This window comes from Lepisosteus platostomus, chromosome 8 (assembly GCF_059453375.1).
Source record: "Lepisosteus platostomus isolate fLepPlt1 chromosome 8, fLepPlt1.hap1, whole genome shotgun sequence".
Lineage (NCBI taxonomy): Eukaryota > Metazoa > Chordata > Actinopteri > Semionotiformes > Lepisosteidae > Lepisosteus > Lepisosteus platostomus.
This window is the reverse complement of record NC_142618.1, coordinates 42,560,105-42,586,660: the sequence shown is the minus strand read 5'-3', so window position 1 is coordinate 42,586,660 and position 26,556 is coordinate 42,560,105. Positions and strand designations below refer to the sequence as shown.

The following is a 26,556-nucleotide window of genomic DNA, read 5'->3' as shown; positions in this document are numbered from 1 at the left end:
CACACCCCCCTGCAGTCCCGCATTCAGCTACAGCAGTGAAAGAAACCCCCCATCAATGCATCCTAGAAATCCCTGCCCTTGCAATAATTTCATTTCACATATACAGAGGTTTCACAAACTTTATGCCAGCACAAAGCTGTGTAACTTATACATGACTTAGTACGAATAGGAGATTACTATGATTACTATTCAGCTGCTTAAGATGCTCTGATTTATAGAACTTGTCTGCAAAAAAATAATAAGTCTAATGTCTCACTGAAAGTCAGAAGAACTTTCCAGTCAGACCACTGAAGGAGAGTCCAGTGATTTTAGAGGACCTACCCCCACTTCGGGTCCACTGGAGTCAGGGATGATATCATGAATGTTCCTGTAGTATCCCAGGCCCACGATGGTGAAACGCACCAGTGCTCCCATGTACAGAGACAGGATAGGGATGAGTAACGGCTCTATGCACTCCAGGTGACTGTGAAGCAGGATGGCAACGAACACGATCTGGAACAGCAGAAACAGAGCTAAACAAAGCTGAGCCAATGGAAACCATACCCATTTCTACATCATAGGCATCTGCTTCCCTCAAGTCCGTGTAACAAATAACATTGATGAAAGATTATCACAGCATACAGCATCTGTGACCTGCTCTCTGAAAGACTTCTTCTGAGAAGGTTTTTTTATTAACATTAGTATCACACACGGCATTGTTTGAGCTCACAAGTACATAAACGTCCCAACGGAGACCCTATGCATATTTCAGAGTAGCGTTGACTTGTTTTTCCAATTTAGGTCGCTCTCTAAATCAGTGGAAAGACTTCACAGAAACACCTTTGTTTCTTTCATTCTGTACAGTGGAGGAGTCAGAAATATATTTATGTATCAAAAGGTTAGAAAGGGGATGCATATGAGCTTGAGAACGGCAACGGGACGCAAGAAGAGGTTCTGCCCTGTACAGCACGAAAAAAACTAACAAATATTTCATCAGTGGAGCCTCTTTCATGTCACATACTGTATCTAATACCTGATTTTCCTTTTTTCAACTATTTTTTACTTAGAATATATTATGTGAACCTAGTAGACACATATTTTTGTATCATAGTACTACTGTATATATAAGAGAGATTGGGGTTAAATGTATGTGCTATCATGTAATATTCTTTAGGCTTGTCTTAAAATCCAGTTAACTAATTGAACCTAAAATGTGATGTACAGCATCCTTAAAATTCCCTTTCCCACATATTCTCTGATCTTTCTCATTTCCCTCAAAATGCCTGAAGACAGCCAAAACGTTGTGTTTTTCAATGTAGAATTAACCTTTCCTACTTCCAGATTTAAAACTTAGCTCCAATATTTAATATAGCTCTGAGCAGAAGGTAATATCACTAAGGAACTGGAACAATTAGTATAACATAGTATATAGTTTTAGCTATACCTGAGCTACGACATCAGATATGGATGCACAACCCACTAGCAAGCTGTATTTGTGTTTCAGAAGGATGCCAGCATGGGTCCAGGCCTGCAACAACACAGATTAAACATTACTGAAGGGCCTACAGACCATCATAAACCGCTCAAGGTGTTGAATCCCAAAACAGATGACCCACCCAACTCTTAAGGTTACACAGAAAATTCTTTTTTCATAATTTACAAATAAAATCCATAATACAAGACAGACAAAAACGACCATATACTGTAGTACTGTATATAGACAAAGTTTAGCTCTGCAGCAAACAGTATCAGGAATTAATTCAGAGAAAGTTGACATTTGTGGTGTGACATTACTTTATCTATAAATTCTTGTCATTTTTTGCCTGTCAGTATGAGGCTAAAACCTACTTAAGAACCGTAGGAATACCTGTCACTTTAAAATGACACTGCCAAATAGGTTACTTGGAAACAAAATGTGAATATTCAGTGAGATATCTTACACCATGTTTTGACAGCCTAGTGCACTTTATCTTTCATTTATATAAAATAAAAAAACAACAAAAAATTATCTTATCTGTTGTTGTGAAGACTAAACACAGGTTTTCTTGGAATAAAAGGATTTAAAAAAGGTGTTTTATGGTATTTTTGCAAATATGAATATACATTTATGAAGAACCACATGCATAATTTCTTTACAGCTTGGCACAACTTTAAGGTTTGCATTAGATCAGACGATGTCTTGAACGTGCTTATTAGAATAATATCCAAACACTGAATCACACGGGAACACCAGGAATATTAAGTCAACCTGGGGTTCGGAATGCTAAAAGATTAAAAGTGTTACAATTACTTGGAATTTGCACATACAGGTTTAACCCACATTCACCTGCTCTTGAAAAAGGAAATAAAAATGCTCACCATTGCATCCAGTAATGGGAAGGCAGCCAGGTAAAGAAAAGCTTTTCTGGTCTTACTACCCACAGAATCATCCACATGATGAAGCTTGTTGATGATGTAGTACCCCAGGTCTGTGTAGGCTGCAATAACACACAGGAGAGATGCACTCACATCACATAAACAAGAAGGAAGAGGTTTATTTGGAAGGGCACTTTCCTAAACAATGAAAAGCTGAAAAAACAAACAGAGGCATACACAGTGGTTTTTCCCAATTACTTGAGATTCAATGTTTCAATTTGCAGCTATTTCAAGATGGGGAAAACTAGTGACCACCTAAAACAAAATACTGCCTTGAGAGCACAGAGCCCAGGAGTCATGTAAGGTTAAAGTTGTAACAAAATACTTTCTTCTATAAACCTTTAGCAGACTATACGTTTTCTGTTCAAAAATATCATTTGCATAGGTGCTTATAGAGTTAGCTGGTCTATTCAAATACTGTAACTATACTTTGAACTTTGTGCACCGTGGTTACAACGGCACCTGAAAATGGCCACATGGCAACCACTTTTTAAGAATAAAAAGACATTACATACCAGTAGGCGTGATATAGTTCAACGTGACTAAGTTTTGTCTTGTGGGACAAGTTGCCCTGCCAACTCACTGAAGCTGATCCTTGGATCAATTAACCACTGAAAACAGAATGAGCTATATGGGTCAAATCACCGTCTTTTACTCCTAACTGTTCATATGTTCTTATGACTATTATTTGTGTCCAAGATGGCTTGCAGACTTGCAACCGCTCATTGATACCACCTTTGTAAATACTTTCTATTGAGTATTGTTGCTGTCCACTGAAATGTGTTTCTCTTGGGCCCATTTGTCTGTGCACCAAATGTCACTCTTCCATAGCAGTTTTCCCCCAACAGAGTTATTTGAATAGGCAAGCCAACTTTAAAAGCACCCTAGGATTCACCAGAAGTTGTCATTCGAAATCTTACAATGCAGTACAATGAACAACACACAGTGCCTTGCAAAAGCATTCAGAGTCTTTCATAGTTTTCGCATTTTGTTGCCTCAAAGCTTGCAGTCATGACATTTTGACACTCCAGAAATTCAAAGCAAAAATTAAACAGATATACAATATACAATCATGACTTTTCAATTTGTTTTCATGGATTCAAACCCTTCACTGTGGCAATCCGAAATTAATTTAGGATTAATTCATTGATTCAGGGGAAAGGAGGAAACTGTTGAGGGATTCTACTGCGAGGCCAACGCCTACTTTGAAAGAGCTATTGTGTTCAATGGCGGAAACAGGAGCAAATATGTATCAGTCAACAATATTCTGGTCACTCCACAAAGCTAGCCTATATGGTGGTGTGAAAAACCCAGCTCATATCCTGCAAGGAGTTTGCAACAAAGCACTTGACTGACATTGGAAAAAATGTCAAGTGTGATGATGTGTTAGGGGGATGTTTCTTTTAAGCAGGTTCTGGAAAGATTTAAGGAAAAATGGATGAATCAAAGTACAGGCTAGTAGCAGAGGAAAACACGTTTCAGTCTTCTAAAGACATAAAACTGGGGAAAAAGTCATGTTTGACTGTACAATGTTCCACAGCACAAGGCCAAAGTTAACCTGGAGTGACGCAAGTACTGTAAAAGAATGTGAATGTCCTTGAGTGGGCCAGTTAAAATCCTGCCTTAAACCCTATTGAGAATCTGTGGAAAAACCTGAGATTGTTGTCAATAAGTGATCCCAAAGCATTATGAAAGAGCTTAAACAAATCTGTCAAGAAAAATTGCACCAAGCTTCTGTGAGACTTGTATCTAACATTTTCATTTTCCCAAATGTACTACCACCTACAATTGAGCTTAGGAGTGAATATTCATGCAATCAACATATTTCAGTTCTCTCTTTAGTTTGTACTGATATTTACTGTAACTTACCTTACCCTTCTAAATATTCAGTTTGAGTATTCACGTTCTAATCAAATATTATGTTTAAAAGAACATGTATGCAGGATTTTGTCATTTCAGAAAATGGGTTTGCAGAACTTCACATAGTCTGAATACTTTTTCAAGGCACTGCCCTTTAGACAGGAATAACCCACTAGGCAGCTCTGCCAGTAGGCACAAAGATGACAGTTTACACTCTTGAGATGGGCCTTAGAAAACAGATATGGGTGCTGACTCCCCGACATAATATGGGAGTCATGTCCACATCAAGGGTACCTGAGAAGTAAAAGACCAGCCACTACAAAGTTACAAATACATTTCTCCCTGAATCAGTATACAGACTTAAATTATGTCACACAACAGAAATAAGGAAGGATGTGTCATTTTCTTAATGTTTTATATAATATGTTTTAACATGAAAGAAAATAAAATTAAAGCTGTTGGCAAAGGAAAGCAATGCAGTGAACATTTCAGTTGTGTGTAATGTCTACATGCAGCACTGAAACCACATATTTTCAGTGCAGTAAGTATTTTTGCTTTTCCAGTAGCAAAACTACTGCAGAGAAACAATGTTGTACCTTATATTACTTCACCAAAAAACAGGCAACATTAATGGAACCAATAGAAATGTAAATGGATAATTCTGCAAAGGTGTCTACTGGAACAGAACTGCCTTCTGATATACTTCTCCCTCAGAAGTATAAGGCCCCCACTATCCATTGGAAAATGATCTCCCACTTAAGTTTAAATCTACCTGGAGCAGTCTTGAAGTAGTCAGGTAAGTAAACCAGAAGAAAGATGATAATATCTTGCAATTTTCATCCCAAACCAGTTAACATATAGGAGGGGACCCACTTCATCCACCAGTGAAGTGCAGTACCAACCTCGGTGATACACAGATACTGTAGCACCATGCAGTAGTATTCTCAATACCCAGCAGACCAGGCAGAGAAGAAAGAAATTACATCACCAGTTGAAGAGACTGGGAACTTTAGGGCAGTCATATTGAGCGAGCCCTCTGGTCATTGTACTAAGCATTGATTTTGTCAGTTCATGTAGCTGTTTATTAAGAGTCTATTTGAGGAAAGGGGTTTTTAGCATTTTTATTTACTTTTTTCTCTGGGATTAAGGTAAATGCTGCCCTTGCATATATGCATTCAGTACACTGACTATTAAACAGCTTTGTAAACTTAATATTGCTTGATCCGGTTGTCCTTGTCAACATGGAGATTGGATAAGAGTCCCTTTAAAAAGTTTTTTTTTTAAATATGTGGCCTTAAAAATGTAGTGTAGAAATCACAGCGTATTAAAATAGACTAATAAACCCAGCGCAAAAAACAAGGAGTCCTTTCTCCCTTAACTGTATTGCAGTGGTTTGTTCTTTGACATTTTATAACATCTACTCTGAGCATTGCACATTTCAAACGCATGTTGGGAAAATTGGTAGCAATGTGGATTTTGCCAGAACATGAACAGTAGAGTAGGTAGCTAAGGTACGACAGTCATTTCCAGCAAACAAAATAACTTCATGTATTTGTTAGCTCAGGAGACTGGAAAAAAAATAAAGATGAAGGTGGAATCAAGTAAAATTCCATTCCAGATGGATTAAGACATCTTCCAGTGTCCGCAACTCAAGCCCAGTCACATCACTGTTTCTCAAACCGTCCAACTTCTAGAAGGTGTTTGTTTTTTTCTGACTTAAGTCACTTTCCTTTTTTAATCGCTGACCCATGCTGTTCCCTCCTCAACATGTGCCCCCTCTGCCAGTACCAGGGTTCCCACTCATTTTAACCAACAAAATTCCAAAACTTTTCCATAAGTTCTTTTCCTGCATAATTTACATTTCGCACGTCCTGGGTCTTCATCTTTTTGGAGCCATAGCTTGTCTTTTTCATCTGCTAACCAGAAGTCACTGAAAACACATTTACCCGGCATTTTGACATGGGCGCTGGGCTAGCTTACGGCTCACTCTAAAATTCCCACGAGAGGGTCCGACGCGACACTTTAATGCCGCAGCCTCTTTTTTAAAGGTTTGCTAACTTCTGAACAAAATTACATGATACAGTCATGATAATATTGGGTCAATTAAAAAACAAATACCCATGACTTTTCCAAAACTTAATGGATATTTTATCATTTTTCAAAACTTTTCCAGGTCTGGAAAATGAAATCTCACTATTCCAGGATTTCCATGACCGTGGGGACCCTGCAGTACGTACTGTACCTATGAGCGTGTGGAAGATCACAGCCACAGTGCCAGCCGCGACCATGCACAGCACAGCCTTGGTGCGGTCCCGCTTGCTGTTCACAAACACCAGGCCCACGTTCTTGAAGTCACTCATCGGCCCCGTGAAGAACTTCATCAGCGAGTAGGCCAGGCCATAGCTGGCCAGCATCTCCACTGCATCATCTTTGACTGCCGCTATGCCCCTGTTCAAAGCCTGTGGGTGAAACAAGAAAACCACACCAGCAAACATGAGAAATATCACCTCACAGATGAGCAATTTCATTTCTGAATTCTAATTTATTTTTCCACGGGTGAAATTCAGTGGCAGACAATGTACAGTACCAGCAAAGAGAAACTGACTTTATAAAAAAAATGCAAATTTAATTTTGTATTAGTGTTATATTAATATATATGCAAAACATTTTACTAGTCTTCTCATTTTGATTAACAAGCTCAGGATGGGCACTGGCCACATCTGAAAGTTATTTTAGTTTATTTTTTTACTTTTTCTTTCATATATAAGTCAGCCTAGAAAAGGGAATTTTGTAACTATTTGAAATGAGTGTGAAAAATGGAAGATGCTATGGAATAAAAATAATTATGAAAAAAAGAGATTTCACATTATTTCACAGATTTAAATTTAGGGTACTAAAATATGATTTTTTTAAATTAAGGTCAGTTTGATGTGGGGGGGGTGAGGTGACAACAAACACCTCTTACAGCAGGTCTGACAAACAAACTCAGATCAGCACACTCAGGAAAAATAATCACTGTGTCTCTACCTCCTTTCTTGCAGAATAAAATACTATTTAGGAACACCGGTAAACAAACCTCATGATGAGTGACTGTCCTTTCCGTGTGCAATTTTCTAAGGATCCTTTTATGAAAAAAAAGTGCCTTTTTCACATCAGCTAATGCTCGACTTAAGCATCCCTCCAAAACAAAAAATATAGTCAAACGGCTGAGCAATGCAATTTCTCAAAATAAGTATGATGGGCTTCCTGCTTAACAGACAAATTTTCCAAAACAGAGTAACTACAGGTGCCCATCATGCAGCATGTGTCATTCCTGCATTCCAATTTTTCTCTCCGCTGTTTATACAAGGCTGGGGGTTATTTACTGAAATTTTGGATAATTAAGTGGAAAAAAGTGGGATCTAATTGCATTACAAATGCCACTTCCAGTATGAATGTATACTTTTGTCCACACCCACACTGAAAGGTTGTGGGTTTAAACAAATTGAAGCAATTAAGCCAGACTTCCTTCGGGGCAAGAATAGTGCTGCGTTCATCTGTCCACTGCATGCTGGAATTAGTGACAAGGGCAGAAACTGTAGTCTCATTTCCTGCAGGAGGAGGGCAATTCACCAATGAATGTCCATATGAAATTCCTGTGCTAAAAGTAAACCTAACCAATGCCACATAGTGGCATCCAGCTGAGCTCATTATCCCTCTTTCAGACTGTGCTTGTCAGATGAATCACTTCTCATTAACCTGACCTTGCATCCAATAAAACACACAAGCAAGTGAACTGAGGCTAAGCTTTAGTAGCAAGAAACACAGATAACAGGGCTTGTCTTTTTATTATACAGTATTTATGACCTTGCTGTTGTTTTTTTGCCATGAGTGACACATGTTTTCCAGACTAAACAGTGCAGTGTAGCACTTTCTAGATACACACCCTGGAAAAGTGAGAATAGCTGCAAAAAATGCTGCAAAACAACTTTCCCCTAAATTTTTTATTGTTCACCTTCTTCCTCCTTTTCCATTCATATTAAACTTCTCCCTATAAAGTATACTTGAGACTGATATGAAGAGGCTGCAGTCTTTAATCCGGTCCCTTGAGTTTTGTCATCTTCCTTGTAATTTCAATTGTTTCTGATCTACTCTAAATTCCCTTCAATGCAAGTACACATACTGTTCACAATGAACCAACTGTCCTACTCATTGTAGTTTTGCAATTTTATTACAAAAAATTCCAAGACAAATAAAATCAAAACTCCAACTTCAACAAGTTTTTGCAGCTTAAACGAAACATGTTATAAAGCAATTTTAGACATTTTGGGATACTGCAAATGCATGATAAATAAGTCAGAGTCTTCTGATTAAAATATTAAATTAAACAAAACCTTCACAAGTACAATTGCTCTGTTTACAAAAGTCAGATTCCAAGCAAAAAGACAAATGTATTGAAAAACAGAAAGTTACAAGTGGCTATGTATGCAGATTAATTCTGTGTAAAAATGGCAACTCTTTCATTGACATGAATATTGCCAAATGTTAACTTTAATGTCCTCTAGCAACATTATTAAAAATGTTACATGTAAAAAATGGCCAGCTCAAAGCAAACTAATTTAAGATCAGATAAATGTCCATATATTACACATTGTATGTACAGTACAATATTATAGACTTATGAAGGGTTCCAAAGTAATCATAGTCTTATGCAAATATTCCATATTAGTGAAGCCAATTTATTTCATACATGGCAGCCATGTTGTATTTTATGGTTCTTCATAATCTCTACAACAGCGGAACCGATTTCACTGAAATTCTCGAATTGTCAAATTGTTAAAGGCAACGAATCTTAAGTTGATCCAATAAAACCTGATGGCCACCACCTAGTCCATCAACAAATCAAAAAGCACCCTTTTTGAAAGGCGATACGAAGAAAAAAAGAGTACTGCAGCTAATTAGATTTTCTGGATTCCCTTAACCTGAATTTGCTGGTAGACAGCAAACAGTGTCAACTTACAAATAGTCTGACGTAGTATGCGAGATACAATCACATGCAAAAGCAGAAGAAATGTTATGCAGACAAGCTTGAAATTTTGCATTGTCAGTTTAAGTCAACTGAAGTGCTGTCACCTAGAACTCAAATGGATGAAGTTTGGAAGGCAGACGTTTTGTTTTGGAAACCAAGCCTTGCAAAAGTAAAAAAAATCTTGGAAGGGCGTGGCTATGCACTAAGAAGAGAAGGATCTGTCGAGCTCCTCGCCGAATTTAGCAAAATAGGCATAAAAATACAGTATTTTAACACAAAATACCAACATAGCATTTTTACAGTGTAATAATGTCACTTGCTGACTATTTCGGACAAACCCCTCTCACCCAAAACCAAACAAAAGCGTCAAGAAAGACACGAAGACAACAGAAAGAAGGCGAGCAAGATGGCAAATTCACTGGGGGAGACGGTACAGTTGAGACCAACCTAATCATAGAAAAAAACAAATCTTGGATTCTTGTTAGAATGCTTTGAAAGATATTGTATATGTATCACTGCCAATCATGACAAACATTTTTGTGCTTTTACATAAGACAATGAGTTACAGAACCATTAAAACTTGAAAATAAAAATGTGTTGGTTCTTCGAGGCAAGGATTCAAAAACCCTCTGGTTGCTCAAAAACTGTTCAGGGGCATCCCAGAAACAAAAGGAAAACCCCAAAGTCTGATCCAGTTGTGTGTAAAATCAACATTCACAGCGCTCTGACATTGCGTCGTAGTGGATCTGGCGACCTAAAGTGCGACTGTTTAATAAAAAACGAGCATATACTGTATAATATATTTGAAGTTATTATACTTCAATTCTCTCTTGATCTGCTCACAGAACTCCACTGCCATTGGCATATGAAATACTCAATCAATAACCTGACTAACAATGATTCTGATGTTTCTGAGTGAAGTTTGCATTAACTATGGTTTGCCTCATCTAAAAGTTTTGCTGTCTTGGTTTCCAGACTGTAAAGCAGCCTGGGATGTCATTAATATCATACTATGATATGCATCTCAATTAACTGTTGGGAATATAAGACTGGAGTCATCAGACAACTCCATAGTAATACTAATGTTTGTTAAAGCCTACAATAAGTTAACATACCCAAGCCCCAGGATAAATGGCTTGCAGTGAGGTCTAAGTGACAGCACTGTCTGACACAGAAAAAAACAACAAAGCACAATTCTACCACTTAATGAGATTGTAGTGTTTTCAGTTACTGCAAAGGGAAAACTTTTTTTAAAATGCGTGCCTTTGAAGGGGCTCTGCAAGGCAGATTTTTTTTCTGTTCTAAATAACAAAATGATTAAGATACATATTAAGCTGAGAAAAAAAATCATTTAAAACAATCGGGTTTCTTTTCCAACATGTCATGACAATCCTAGGTAGCTGTTTTTTTAACTAACTGCAACTGTACTGATCCTAACCTGCCCCAAGCATTATTTTCTTTTAGTCTTTTTATCTCTTGCCATAGTAAGGATCCAAATTGGAAAGTCTAGCACTGAGGTGCTCAGATTCCAGTGGTAACAGTATCCTGAGGACGTAATTAACACGTACTATAGCATGCGGCTGGGGTCTTACAGCTCTAATTGAGAGAAAAGATACTGAGATCACATGAGTATGGGGCTCACGTGACAAAACACTCCACAAAACAACAGAGCTTTGACCTCACCATGCCACACTAAGCACAACTTGCCTTATTTTAATGTCATGGAACAGCATGACTATTTATAGTGCCCACACAGCCATTACGTAAATATAATCTTGTTTTCTTAGTGCTTCACACCCACGATTTGGAAAGGATCTCCTAGACAGAGTGCACGATTATGACAAATATTCAGGGCTGGTGAAGCGAAAGTGGAGCTCTAAACAAACAGAGATCACAGAGAAAACACTGCAATTCAAAGGGGCAGATAAGACGTTCGACGGATCTCAAAAGGGCAGCTTTGTAAGAGAAGAGCACTCAAAGACCTCTTCTTGAGGAACACTCCAAACTAAAAAACGGCTGCATATGCTCAAGCTGAAAAGACACACCAAGTGTATCTAGAGAATTGTGAAGACATTGAAAATGGAGCATGGTAAAAACATTTTTTACAGGATCCAGCACAGTGTTTTAATGGATGGATAAAGACGAACTGGCTGGAAGCTAAAAAAATAGAAAATGCTAGTGGAGAACTGTAAATCTGAATGAAGAAGCTCAGTGTTAACCACAGCAAAATTACAAAATTCAGAAGGAGTGGATATATACAGAGCATCAAAAGAATCTCTACACATGTATGCTTTTAAAAAAATAGATTTGGGATATTAAACTGTATATCCAATGTTTTTTACATTATTTTGATTAGCTATTTTGAGAGCTCATTTGGCCCAGGTGATGGGGCGAATTCATCAGTTCAACGCCAGGCCTTATTGAAAATAAAAATTAAAAGCACAGGAGGGAAGCCATATGCCCCACTTATCAACAGAATAATGCCTTTGTACTACTGGTGTGTTGAAGCTGGACTAGATCAGTAATGTGTCACTTGCCATCTGGGATGTTCACAGCCAGCAATTACTAACTTGGCAGGACGTTACACCCAAGCACCTTTTGTCAAAGACAGGCCGTGATCTGGGAGATCATGACACATTGCCATGATGGGGAGTTTCTAGATGCTACAGAACTCCATTTCTATGGATTGCTGGAGTCCCAGCTGCATGGTGCAACAATGATCAAATCCTGGGACCTCACCTGCTGCCCGCTCTTTCTTCATAACATTCCACCTGGGAAACACACACCCTCAAGTGGCTCATGTCACAACCGCTTTCTTACTAAATGAGAATACGACAGCTGTGCTACGGATGTCCTCCTCAACATTGATGATCTGTGAGATGAGCCAGGAGGACATGAGGCACCTAGATCTCAGGGACCAGTGAACAGGTACATGCTTGTCTGGACTCTACAAAGACAATGGGACAGAGTCCTTGTGACAGCATCTTCTGCCTGGTACAAAACATGCGTCTCCGAAGCACAGCTTGCATTACTTCCAACAGTGGCATCCCACTACTAGCCCTCAACATCGCCACAGCAGACACGTAGTTGGTGACAAATATTGATTCGATGTTTTAGCACTGTCACATATGTTCAACAATATGCCAGTAAGCCTGCTATAAATAATGACGTTTTCTGCATAAGAATGTTATGTAAATTATGTTAAAAATGTCTTTAAGCAAATAATTTGTACCAATTAAGACGTAACTAATTAAAGGTTTAGTGACATCCCTCACTTTTGCATACTACACTGTTTGATGAAAGCCCAGGGACATGGATAGGGTGGAGCAAAATACATAAGGTCCTTGGGGTTTATCTGCATTACAATCCCTATACTTTTATATGTGTATTTTATGGAAAATAAGTTATGGCACAAGAAGATAAGCTTCTTGTGACATCCTTCCTGTGATGAACACATTCTTCCTGTTATGCGCAATATATACTCAAGTAATAACCATTGCATTGTGCACAGTTGCTTAGGTGGTGTCATAGCAATAACCTGGACTTGAACATAAAGAAAACGAAAGAGCTAATAGTGGACTTTCGGAGACACAGGCCACACACTCACAGCCCACTCAGTATTGATGGAACGGAAGTGGAAACAGTCACCAGCTTTAGGTTTTTGGGAATTCACATCTCTAAAGATCTAACCTGGACTGTGAACACTGACTCAATTACAAAGAAGGCTCAGCAGTGCCTTTATTTCTTGAGGTGCCTCAAGCGATGGGGGATGCCAATACATGTGTTGGTGAACTTCTACCGCTGCACTATCGAGAGCGTCCTCACCAACGGGATCACCGTGTGGTATGGCAACACCTCTTCGCGAGAAAGAAAGGCACTGCAGAGAATGGTCAATATGGCCCAGAAGATCATCGGCTGCGGTCTCACCGAGATTAAACAGCTCTATGAGGACCGCTGCCGTGGTAGAATTCTGGCCATCACAGAGGACAGTCACCACCCCGGGCATGAGGTCTTCACCCCACTGCCCTCAGGCAAGAGATATAAGAGCATACGGACACTTACCACTAGATTCTTCAATAGCTTCTATCCACAAGCAGTGAGACTGGCGAACACATTTAGCCATCCCCCTCGGACCACACCTACACCATCACCATCTACCTCATTGTAATTTATTTATTGTACGTCTCCAGTCATTGTTTACACGTCTGTATTGTTTACATTCAAACTGTCTGCATGTTTACTTGCACATTGTCTATTGTTTGTTTGTACATTGTCTTGATGCACTGTTTGCACTTTGTTTTGTTTTTTTTACACTTGTTTTACAATCGAGAGACTTTCTGTAAGCAAGAATTCCATTGTACCAGCACCGGTTACATATGGCAATAAAGTTCAAGTCAAGTCAAGATAAATAAATACCTAACATCTTAAACATCAGTGCAAGTGAGACACCACTCTTCTCAATGATGTGTTGTCCCCATCTTGAGCACTGAACAGACGAGGAACTGAAAAGCTGCTTTTTCTAAGGGACATCCAGATGTCTCACTGGAAAGAAGAACACTCAGGACTCAAATCCTAAATGGTCTACGAAGGGCTTCCTCAACTTTGTTGAGGCTTCTAGTAAATTAATAGCTATTAATAGTCAGTATAAACCAAAGATTAGAAGATATACAATCCAATGAACTTCTGGTTATAAATCTAAAAGTCTCACGTCTTCTACTAGTAAAGCAACTATCATAGTCCCTATTCTTAGGACTTATTCTTAGTGTAATATGGATGGAATCAGCATTTAATACAACACTGTTCCAAATTGCACTAAACTATGCCTCTATGAACAACCACTGATTTCAAGACTTAAATCATCAATTTAAAATTCTTTAAAAATAACCCAATATTAAAATTAGGTCCTTAGAAATCTGTCTACCAAACTTCAAGAACATTAAATTTTATGCCTTGAATATTTGGCAAGTATTAATTAAAGTTAAATAAGTATTTAATTAGTGCGAAAAAGATGAGTGCAAAAATTCCTCCTTTGAAACCATCAGGGTGTCCAGCCTTAATCCATGCCTGCATGACTTATTAACACCTCTTTGAACTGCTGACTTGTACAGCCTCATTGACAAATTCCAGTCACAGGTCCAACAGACCCAAAGAATCTCACAACAATTCCCAAAGTTATCTTTGGTTTGCTTTTCCTTAAACAGGTCTCCACATGCTTATGATGAGTTGTCTTCTATGTGTTCTTGAAGACTGCTTTCTACTTTGGTTCCTGAGGTATACACAGTTCAAGGTGTCCAGTGAGAAAGTTAGAAAGTTTACACAGGCTAAAGTAAGCGTGTCAACTATACGAAAAAGGGACGTTGTTATCTGATCATGAAAATTAAGCTGAAAAATGTATTGTATTTACTCTAAACACTGGAGAACAGCATATAACACTGAGATAACAATTAAATAGTTCATAATAACAGAGACAGTTACAATATTAATTTACTAAAACACGAACCACTATGTTCCTAAATAGGCTGCCGAGTAACACTTACTGTATCTTTTCAGCCACACCCCAGTGCCAGGCACCCCTTGAAAAACTATTGATAATAACAATGACATCCTCAGGAAAAGAAAACAGCTTCTCCAGGAACAGACGAATACACTTGCAACAAAAGGTCATGTGCATCTTTGCAGGAACAAAATCACTGCAGTAACAGACCTGCCAAGATGAAAACATGGCTGTCTGAAATCTAATTACATTTTCCATGGTATTATGAATCATTCAACCAAAACCTGGTTAATGGAATCACAGCTTTAGAATAAACCTCTTGGATTTGTTTTAGTCCTTTTTACACCTGTAGTCAATATCATTGTGATTATTATTCTTAGACTGTAAAAAGTTTAATCCCATTGCCATCATTCAGGGCAGAATGGTGGCACAGTGGTTAGCAGTGCTGTCTCATAGCACTGGGCCCTGGGTTCTGCTCCTGGGTGCTATCCACATGGAGTCTCTCTGTCCTCCGTCTTCGCATGGGTTCCCCCCACAGTGCAAAAACATATTGGTAGATTAACTGGCTACTGGGAGAAGCCTGGGTGTAAGCATGGCTGTATTTGTGCCTGCCATGCGATGGACTGGCGCCCCTGTCTTGTTCCTGTTGCTTGCTGGGATAGGCCCCGGCTCCTGTGCGGCCCTGTATCAGATAAAGCAGCTCGAAAAGGGATGAATGCTGTCATACACAGCCACACAATGATTCTGAAGTGACGGCGTGTGTGTCCTTACTATTACGTCCCTATTATAAAATCACACAATATTAAAAGATAGGACCTTTCCAGTCTTGTACCTCTTCAAATCAAACTGGGAAATGATTGGAATCCACTTTTCTTGCATCCCTCCTAGTTTTTAATCTGTTCAAAAAGGAAAGGGGCTGCTCTGAAATAGATGTAATTGGGGACAACATCATGTCGTGTGCTTCTAAGGGAAAACATGGGACTACAGTAGCTGATCACGTTTTTAAGGAAAATGGTTAGCAGACCTGATCGGGATTCTTTTCCTCCACTAACCCCATCACACAAGCTAAACCATTTTAAACTTTCACACAACAATGCACCTGCAATTCTACATCACGATTGCTCCACTGCTCTGTCACTAGTATACTAATAGTGTACCAAGCATCTCCGTAAACATGTTTAGGGCTTGGGAAAAATGTTCAAACAGAAACCCAGTCTTCCATAAATATCTCCATGACAACCAAGTCACAAGAGTTTAAATAGTGACAAGAATTCCTCAAGTCACATTTTGTCTCCATTATCTGTAACAGTATCAAATCCAAACCAAGAGCAAGTCAGTAAAACTTAATTTAATAAAAAGAGGTGAGAAAATGAAGACTGTTGATCTCCTACAGAGTCTAACAGGTCTATAAAACAGACAAAGCCACTGACTGTTGCTTGGCAAAGAAGACACATGTACTGTATGTGACTGAAGTGTTTTTTGATCAAACTGATGTGACTCCAGATTATTTTTTCTTATGAGCTCGTATTTATTGTTTTTTTTTCTGTACTTGTTGTCTGGTCTTGTTCCGTTTCAAAACTTCAGCAAACGTTTGTTTTTAAAAAAAGGATTTTATGGAAAGGTTCTTGTCAGCAGGAGACTTTTCAATTCAGACCAATATTGACTCTGCTCATCTGGTACAAATCATTTGTCATGTGCTATGTCAAGTTACCCCATCTTCTCCAAAATGTGGTGTTCACTGAACCAAAGGCTTGTAAAAGATTTAAATAATATGCAACAGCATCTGTCCCAAAAGCTACAATCCTCAATTACATTATTAAAAGAGACCAGCAAAAGGCTTCACCCCGATTCCTGCTCTGGTTTGCATTGCATTTTTGGAGTCTTTTTTTCCAGAATATTGAAACATATTAGGTGTGCATGTGAAAACTGTGATTATAAAGATTTTTATACATGCATTGATTTTTATACATGCATTGAGTAAAAGGTAAAATCCTGGATGGGTGCAATATCAAATGACAAACAGAACACTATTAAACATAAGATATAACTGTACCCTTACAGGCTTATAACAGCTGAAGAAATTAAGTGTAATAAAGTAATAAAGAAATTAAGTGTATAAAAACATTGTATTGTCTTTCTGTTGAAAAAAATTCAGTACCTTGGACAGCTCAAAAGTAAAATTTTGACAGCCATTTATTTATAATTTATCAATTTATCAGAGCCTTTTGTGTTAAAATATAAAAACATAAGCTATTTTAGCATTAACCAGGAGGTGTAGCCTGTATCGTTGATCAAGACTTCTGTTTTACTTCCATATAAAACAATAGCAAATACTATAACACTTAGGCCACATACACAGTAATTTATTTCAAATTAATGACATCTGGAGGTCAGAGGAAATAAGACTAGACTTAGTAATGTAAATGGTAAATGGATATACTTCCATGTGTAAAGTCAAGAGGGATGAAAACATATAAGGAGTTGACCAATCAGTGGTACGAGCAGTTTCAGCCCATTTCTATTAGGAGTTACAAAGCTTTATGGTACCAGCATACTTATCAATGCTACTGTATACCCTCTATTGGATTCTATTAACAAGCCTCCTGAATAAGTCACATATCCAAGGCAAGCCTGTTGATCTCTTGTAATATGGGTGCTGTAATTACCACTGGAGTCACGTGGGGTTATCTCAGCATGATTGCACAAGTATTTTAGTTGCATTTTCTGGATCATTGTCATGATGGAAAAAATGAATCCCTTCCGCAATGCTTCTTTGAGCATTTAGTTTGTCGACGTGCCTTGACTTTTCTCAGGCTCTCAGAGGTCAAGTGGAAATAGTCTCCAATATTTCACATTTTAATTAATCATTGGTTATTAAGATTAAGACATGCCAACCAGCCTCGTTGGAACAGTATGAGGAAAGAAACTGACATTAGCATCAGCTGCTGTCACAGGTGACAGCTGTTGTTTGGGTTTCTACATTTTCTGTAAACACAGTGACTGGAACGTTTCTGCATTATTCCCACTTACTTTCATCTCAAAGTTTGCAGGTGCCTCCAGTGAATTTGCAACTGGACAACTGGAAGTTCCAGTTATCAGGTAGTGCACTCAGATACTTGTTGCATCCTTAAGCAAGGTGTTTCACCCAGACCGCTCCAGTAACACATCCCACTGTATAAACGGCAGTCACTGACTCATCTGGTTAAATAGAGATTTATGTAATGCCATTTAAGTCAGTTCAATTTTTGCACAGCCATTAGGCTAATTCATAATACATCCATTTTAAATGGATTCGTTTTATGACTGTATTTTAGTTGTTTGTATGTTTGTATTTTATTATTAAATCAGTGGGTATGTGTTGCAAATTAATGTAAAAAGACAACATTTGAAACAAGAATTTAGAATTATTTTATTTGTTTTTCAACCAGCCTTGAATAGTATTAAATGCATATAATTATGAAGGGACCTTAAGTGCGACATATTTGTTGATCTTTCTTGCTATACCACAACAAAAGTTCGCAATATTTTAATACTAATTATATTAGAAAATATGTGTGTATATACAGTATACACCTACATATGTTTGTGAAAGTTTTTAAAACAAGGGCGATCATTACTGTCAAAGATGTATTCAAAAACTGAAACGACGCATTGAGTCTATTCAGACTGTCCACAATGGATGTAAAAATTTAATTTAAATATAAAATAAAAAACAATTTAACTGCGTCCGGAGTGCGTTTGGGATTAACTAAATAATAAATTTGCCAAGATTTAAAGTGTGTAGGCTTTAGGGATAGCAATCCATTGATATTATTATCGTCTTGCTTGTCAAGATCATACATGTAAAGTGCTGTTAGCTGCTCATATTCAGATACCTTGCAGAGCTCAACATCAAGAGCTATGAGATAATGCGGATTTAAACCTGAACCGTCACTCCATCCTGGCGTTTACAGTATACATCTCTCACCACAATCCGTTTTAATCGTTTCCAGGGATGTTTTTTTTCTTCCATATTGTACCGGTTAGTCTTTTAGAAAGGATTAGCCACCCGGCCTGCCAACACGGCTGAACACAAAACCGCAACAGAAACGATATTTTGCTTCTTTTTTTGCATTTTTTGTAAATAAACCAAGACGAACATATCAAGACGCCCATTTAAAGAAAAAAAAAACAGCTGACTGGCTGCGGTTTTGTGAAAATAAATAATTTATTGAAAAATAATCCGGCCGCTGCGTGGTGTCGGCTTTTCCCTGACCTGTAACCGGGGCGCCTGTATGGGGTAAAACGGTGACCTGCCCGAAACTGCACAATCATTGGAATTGAACGCACATTGCTTCTGTCCAGAAAACAGACCCGACCTATTTTACTAACGAGCGAGTAATGTAGATACTAACTCACGCATACGCAGGTGCTTTGGACCTGTTATTGTTTATTGCGTTTTAAATAAAAAGCACGTTTTGTTTCCACTCCGGGGTTGAAGCAGTGAATTGGTACCTCAATGACATTTGATTCACCAGAACCCTAACGGACGGGTACGCTTGACAAGAGGGGAAATTTACAACCTATGTCATGTGATAGGCCATCCTCAACTAATCGTTTATCGTTAACGTAAAGGTGCAGGGAATTTTATAATATTTAACTTATAAAATAAGGGGAAAAACATTTTTAAACGGTGCATAAGAGATTCTTTTCATGGCAAAGCATCAATCTGCAATCGTCTGCGTAACGGATTCAGTTACGTCATTTTCTAGGATAAATGAATACAGTTATTTTTGTAGGTAGTATAAACAAATATACCGTTAATAATTATAAAAAAAGAATACCGATGATGATACTCACCTGTTCCCCGAGGTCGATGGCTATATTTGTAATTGCCAGAGGCACCAGAAAGCGGATGAGAGGCCAGTAAGGTGTAAGTGCTGGGATGTTCACCATAATATCGGTGGAATGACAGCACCACGAACATCTGCTGCTGGGAACGGGAAAAAATAACAAATAACAACAACACCAATGTTATCGGCGTTTTCTAGCAGAAATCCAAAAAGATGAGGTCCGTCCCTACCCTCCTACACAACAACAGCATCAAAAACAATGATCTACCGCAGGGAAAAAGAGGAGGGTCACCAGAATTTTCTGCTGACAGCTTCTCCATTGTTCATCAGTGGGGAAAAAATAAATAAATGAATGAAATCAGGCTGGGAAAACAACAGTATTTAGCCTCAAAGTCTTTCTTCTAAAAGAGAGTGAGAGAGATGCAATGATCAGGACAGCTGACAGCAATTTCAGCCTCAGCTTTATTCCGCAGCAAGCGGCTCCATGACTACTTTAATCATCTCTCTGTACAACACGTGGGGGTCGGCAAATTCAAACTCCTCCTCTCCTGGACGTCAGTGCTGCGCACAGAGAAGAACACCACCCACACAGCGCCAAAGGAGAAGAGAAAGCGAAGAGCAATTGTCACAGACAAGCGTCCCATGTCCGTCTTATTTTTCCAAAAGGTTTCGTGTGGTTTTCCAGTAGTATTACCCGCAGTACTTAACTGTTCATGCTGTGCCGAAAAACATGTTTGCAGGTTCTGTTTTTCACCATCCTGTTGTGCAGAAACGGAATAGGTACTCATGGCACCTGACCGGCCGGCTTCCTTCAACTTCAAACTCTAGGAAATATTTTTCAGGCTTTCTCGTCATATGATTGACGGTAGTGAAATGTCAGTGTCATAAGCACTCGTTATGGAGTTAAGGGTTTCGTTTCCTTTCTCTTACGTAAAAAATATATTTATTTTTTTAATTTGACTGACAAACGCTCGGTCAGTGTTGGTGTCGCGCATGTGTAGCCCCAATAGAAGTGTCTAGGGCATATAAATCTTACACATATTATTTCATCCATCCCCGAGGACTAACGTACAGTACATTGTTCTTTGTAAATAAATTGGTAAATTGGTGTTGTCGATTCTAAATTCATTTGAAATGGCAATTTCGTGCTTATGATTTCTCGTTCATCTTTGCTCAAATCCTTCCCACTCAGTATCAAGATGGTTACATGTTCTAAATTTTTTTTTTTCAAAATGCAAATACAAAAGGGAACAACACAATCTTGAAGCATCAACAAATGATAACACAACGATGTGTTTGTTTTACCGTAACGAGCAACGAGCACAAATCCTCATTTTAGCTCTGGGGTTGAATGGATGGTGATTGGAGAGGCGCGTTTCCGTGTATGTAACTATACAGAATTCTGTATCAGAATGTAGAAATATACAAGGTTGCACAGATTCTTTAAATAAAATGAGGTAGTTGATTAAGATATTTAAAACTTTTTGGAGCAATGGTGATTAAGTCTTGTAAGGAGTGATTAAGTAATTTAAGTGGATATTTTGGGTGTTGTGTGAGTAATAAGGTATAAAACAGCTTTGTGTAGCTGAAGAACTGAAATTGAAAGTGTCTGAATTGCACGGATAGACTGTATTTTATACCACATGCACAAGTCTGGTCGGAGACACGCATACTTGTCTTAAAGTGATACTGTATTCAGATATTTCCAAAGCAGACATATTCTGTGCAGGAGGTTTTCTATAAAAATACAAGGTTGGTCATGACACATTGAAATAAAAGTAAGGAAACACACCTTTTTGGTTCTGTAGCTAAATTGACAGATGTTATAAACAGCGTAAGCATTCCTGGTTCAAGTCCTGATGATGTAATTTTCTGTGTTTGGCTCAAAACTCCTGGAAATTGTGCAAGGTTTCCAGATGTTTTTGACGATAGGATAAGGATCAGCCATCAGTCTGCCGCACAACATTCTTGTCACAGGCTGGGCACTGCAGAACCAGACATGATAAGTGGCAGCAAAGTTTGTTCTCTAGATGTTTTTCCCAGGATTACAGTTTCTTTAACCAAGTTCTGTATTGAGATGTCTGGTCTACCTCTTTGCAATGTCATGAGAATGTGACCATGAAGTATTTGGTATCAGGTGATGACTTGCTGAATTGAACATGGGAATTTCCGTTTGTCTGCAACTAAGCAAATGAATAATCGTTTCTGACAGACAAAGACCATTAATACATAGCGCCTGGGGTTAGGGAGGGAAGCTCACTGACGTGAATATATTCCATCGCTCTGGTCAATTTTGCTTAGCAGGTAGCCAACAGGGATTTGTGCAACATTCTCAGAAGGTTTCCATCAATGACAGGGTTGACTAACTGGAAAACATTTGCTGATGAGACCCACATTAAAAACTGTGAACAGGTCACGGTGGTGCAGTTGCTCTTTTGACTTTATTGCTGTTCTGAGATCAACAGGTTTGGCTGGAAAAAAAAACACACACACAAGGCTGTGCAAAAGATACATTTGCAAAAGTATTTGTGCATTTGGCTGTTACTAATATAAAGGGTGAAGAGTCGTTTACCTCATTAAAAACCTAAAATTTCCTTTACCAGTGGACAGTATGCAAAAGAGTGACCATTTTGTAGATTGTAAATTGATTGGAGATTCTATATAAATACAAATTTGTGAAGCTTAGGAGGAATTGTATTGAACTTACTGCATGGTTTTCTGTCCAAAACCAACCAACCAGAATAACTACAGTATCTCATCTCACCTCGTTTTCTACCTGCTTACTCCTGGTGAGTATCATGGTGGTAGCAGGCTGAGCTGGACAGACCAGACCTTCCTTTCCCCAACAACAGCCTCTAGCTCCTCCTTTCCTGTCCTGAGAGACTCCCAGGCCAGCTGAGAGACATAATCCATCCAGCGCGTTCTGGGTCTGTGGGAGGGGCCTCCAGCCAAAGGTGTTGTGAGGACATCCTCACTAGATGACAGAACCACCTCAACTGGTTCCTCTGGATCACGAGATCCAGAGGAGAAGTGTCTCTACTCTATAGTCCTCCTGGACTGCTTAGCTCCTCAGAATAATTAAGTCTTTGATATTTCAGGGGTGAACACTCTAACTGGGGTGATATAAATAGTGGAGTACCGGAGCGTTCTGTAACAGTACCACTGTTCTTCTCAACTTACATGAATGATCTAGATTCTGGTATAGCAAATGGAATAGTCAAGTTTGCAGATGACAGCATAACAGGAGGATTGACATACACTACAGAAGAAGCAGATTAAAAATCTTCTTAAAAATTAATTATTTCAAATATTTTAAAAAGTTAAAAAATTGAAATTTAAGAATGGACAAACAACTGATGGTGATGGTGTTGAATGTTTACGAGCAAGGTTTTGCCTGCAGGTGGCAAAAAATGAATTAGAAATACAGTACAATATGGGAAACACTAAGGTTAAAGTTTTTATTAAAAATACCTAGGTGTTTGTATTAACACATCATTTACATCATCTAGACAATATACAGAAACAATAAAATGCAATCAAAAGGTCAGACAATAGAGAATGTGAATCAGGGAGTACAATTTAAGTGTCTTGTTAAAGTTGTATAATGTACTAGTAAGGCATCAGGATAGTGTGGACATTTTTGTTCACTACTTTATAGAAAATATATTAACGTTCTAGACTCTGCCCAGATAATACAGTAGCAACTAGATTTGTTCTGGAGTTTAAGGAAATCTCCTTCACCGACAGTCTGAAAGAAATGAACTTTTTAATCTTGAACAAGTATTCAAAATCCACAAAAACAACTGGCTTCTTCAGAATGAACAGTGAAACATGTACCAAAGGACACAAGTGAAAACATTGTGGAAGTGCACTTACAGCTGAGAACAAGACGTGTTTCTTTACACAAAAGGTTGCGAGGGTGTGAACCAAGCTTTTCAGTTACTGTATGTTGTTAAAGATGAAACCCTGATTTTGTTTCAAGAAAAGACTGGAAGAAGTTCTCAGTCAATTAACTTCTAAATACCAGACAGGCTAGATGTCCTGAACGGCTTCTATTTGTAACCATTCTTAACAACTACTGCCTATTAGAGAAATTGCTATAATAAGAAATATCAGCTCTGGCCATTCTGTAATGTACTGCAGATTGGTAAAAATAAGGCCTATGTATAACTGACCAACAATGTTCATGATGAAACTAATAAATAAAAGAGGAATGAATAACAAAGAATAAAGATGCTTGCGATCTAACAATTAAACGTATTTATAAGATTAGAAAAGTACAATCTGGCCTCCCTAAAGTATCATCTTAATTCAATTGGTGAAACATTTTTTTTGTCCACCTGGTTGTCAGTGTAGTGGGCCTAAATCATATAGTATTGGATCCCACTTGTCCCTACCAGTGGATGAAGCAAGTCTCATTCTACAGTATATGTATAATGCTTTAGCATCACAAGAGTTGAAAATATTTACATATGTGCTATTAATAAATCCGTCTTTTAATTTATTTTAAATGCTTCAATTTTGCAATGCTTCAAATGGACTCTCATTTTAGAGCATAATTTACATTTACCGAAAATATGCTATACATACAGTGCATCCTTCTTCTGTCTTTGGAAAACAGAGTATTTAGAACAAAGGGAATGTGATGGAGAAAAGGCTTTTTTTCCATTCAGGAAATGATGTCAGAAATGAACAAGTTACAGAAGCAGGGATAAGATTGAACCTGGCTGCTGTCCCAATATTTCTCTGTGAACTGTGTAAGTGGTATAGACGCCTAGTGGTATAGATAGGGTTAATCCAGGGGACTATTTCACACACAGTAGTAAAATAAAGACAAGTGGGCACGAAGAGTGGCGGGTGACTGGAACTGGATTCCCCATCAAGTTCTTGAGTCCCAAACATGTGGACACATGTTAGAAACAGCTAGCTGAAATGTTACTTTCACTTACTGTAGCTACAGAACTAGATGGCTTCATCTCCTAAACATAATTTCTTATGCTCTTCTGAGTGAAACAATCATTTGAGGGCGTTTAAATCTCCAGCAGACTATGAAATTTACAATTCAAAAATAAAGAGTGTCAACGAGTGCATGATGATTCACTGAATGAATCAAAGCTAATAATACACCCTGTTTTCGAGGTTCATGCGCCCTCTTGTGTAATGCCTTAGTCGTTGCAGCCCTCGTGACGATGAATGGTTGTATTACAACCCAGGAGCTTCTCAATAATGAAGATTTTAATTTTACTCCATTCTATTTCAAATGGACGATGAAAATAAACGGATATGTCTTAATATACCTAAAATAATAGATATTCTGAAAATTCAAGAGATCTGTTGATGTCCTACTGGTAGAATCTTCCTCAATGAAAACCAATGTGAGAAATATTAAGGAACAGGAGAAGAAAATCCCTGCATGTTTGAAACACAATTTTGTAAACAATAATCTACAAAAACAATAGATGGACCACACTCCTTTACCGCTTGCTTAGAAACACTCAAAATGTGTGAAGTGTTGTTTCATTTGAATTATTATTTATTTAGTTTTATATGACTGGGCACATCAGTTGGTAAATTTAAATTAAACTATTTAAGATATATATACAGTAAACTGATCTTTAATCTGTAATTAAACTGAGGTCAACACAAGAGTCGCAAGAAAAACTAGAATCTGTGAGCTGATAACTGGGTCGACACACCAGGGATATCAGATTAGAGTTTAAGGGAGTTTATGGAGTTTATATTCCCCGTGGAAGCAATTAAAATGTTCAAGAAGTAGGAAAAGATGCTGAAAAAGAGTAAGAGGCAAAGCATTTGGCCTACTAATCTGGATTTATTCTGTTTTAGCCATTTGTTGTTGTTTTGCCATTTGTTGTTGTTTTTTTCGGCGAGACCTGCTTCATGTGCTTTTGTAGTCAATCTTTCAAGACGAAAGAAAGTGAAAGCTGTTATACTTTCTTCCCAAGGAAGGGGAATAAAAATGTGTTATTTTCTCTCAGTTTGTATCTGAGTCGAACCTTTTCATCAGAACAGAAGAACATAAGCACGAAAGGAGGATATTCATTTAACCCCCTTTCTTCTGGGCTTGATAGAGGCCAGGGTTTCAACTTCAACAACCTGACTGCTTAGCTTGTGCTATACTGCCACAACCTTAAGTGTAAAGCGATGTCTCCTGTTATCACGCACGTCATCTAGCTCACTCTTTCTTCTGAGGAGGTCTTCTGGGTTGGTGTTGTCGATACCTTTGAGGCTTTTGAAAGCTTCAGTCAGGTTCCCGTGTGGGGCTCTCTGTTCAAGATTAAAAGGATTCAGCTCCTTGTGCCTGTCAATGTAGGCCATGCCTTAGTGCTTGGGGACCTATCTGCTTGCTATTATAGACTGAATCTAGTGCATTATACAATTTTAATGCCTGACTCCTTGATTTAAATTCATTGTTTTAACTATATATCCTAACAAACTTTTTTGATTACTTCATACACATTGTTTAGAAGATGTAAGGGATCGAGTTAAACAGTTTTTTTTTGTGAGTAGCCTCTCCAGCTGTTTCTTATTTTACATTAATAATTTATTTTTCTACCTGAATGTCATTTTGCACTCATCTACATTAAAGATTATCTGCTAGGTGTTTGCCCACCTGGCACTTTTTTGTAGCTATTACACTTTCCTGAACTTTTAATGAACCTTAATTTCAATATCACACCAATATTGGCATACTGGGGTAGAGGTTAGGGCTGTGGCCTCCATGCTCTTATGTCCTAGGTTTGCTTACAGTACATCTTGTGTTTCCTTCTGTGTGGAGTCTTTGGGGGGTTTCTACTGGTGCTCTGGTTACTCCACAATGATATGTTGGCAAGATCAATCTATTCTAATGATGGCTAGAGAACAATATTCATTTTGATCCAGGGGAAGCTCATCAAGGAAGCAAGTAAGAACGTTCCTGTCAATTAAAGCCAGGACAACATGTTTATCTG

General features: G+C 38.2%; 1 protein-coding gene across 3 annotated transcripts in view; it reads right to left on the bottom strand.

Moving 5' to 3' along the window:
• Nucleotides 1-20,432, bottom strand: part of ankhb (ANKH inorganic pyrophosphate transport regulator b) — a 55,525-nt gene extending 35,093 nt beyond the window's left edge. Inside the window, exons 1-6 of one of the 3 annotated variants that reach the window (XM_088643519.1) lie at nucleotides 20,297-20,432; nucleotides 19,596-19,728; nucleotides 6,497-6,713; nucleotides 2,338-2,456; nucleotides 1,424-1,507; nucleotides 322-492 (exon numbers count right to left, since the gene is read on the bottom strand). In XM_088643519.1, the coding sequence (XP_088499645.1) occupies nucleotides 322-492; nucleotides 1,424-1,507; nucleotides 2,338-2,456; nucleotides 6,497-6,713; nucleotides 19,596-19,728; nucleotides 20,297-20,376 (804 nt within the window). In that variant the 5' untranslated portion in view covers nucleotides 20,377-20,432. Of the gene's footprint in view, nucleotides 1-321; nucleotides 493-1,423; nucleotides 1,508-2,337; nucleotides 2,457-6,496; nucleotides 6,714-19,595; nucleotides 20,112-20,296 lie in introns of those variants that run through there. The other 2 variants (XM_088643520.1, XM_088643521.1) reach the window with 2 other exon arrangements.
• Between the last annotated feature and the right edge of the window lie 6,124 nt (nucleotides 20,433-26,556).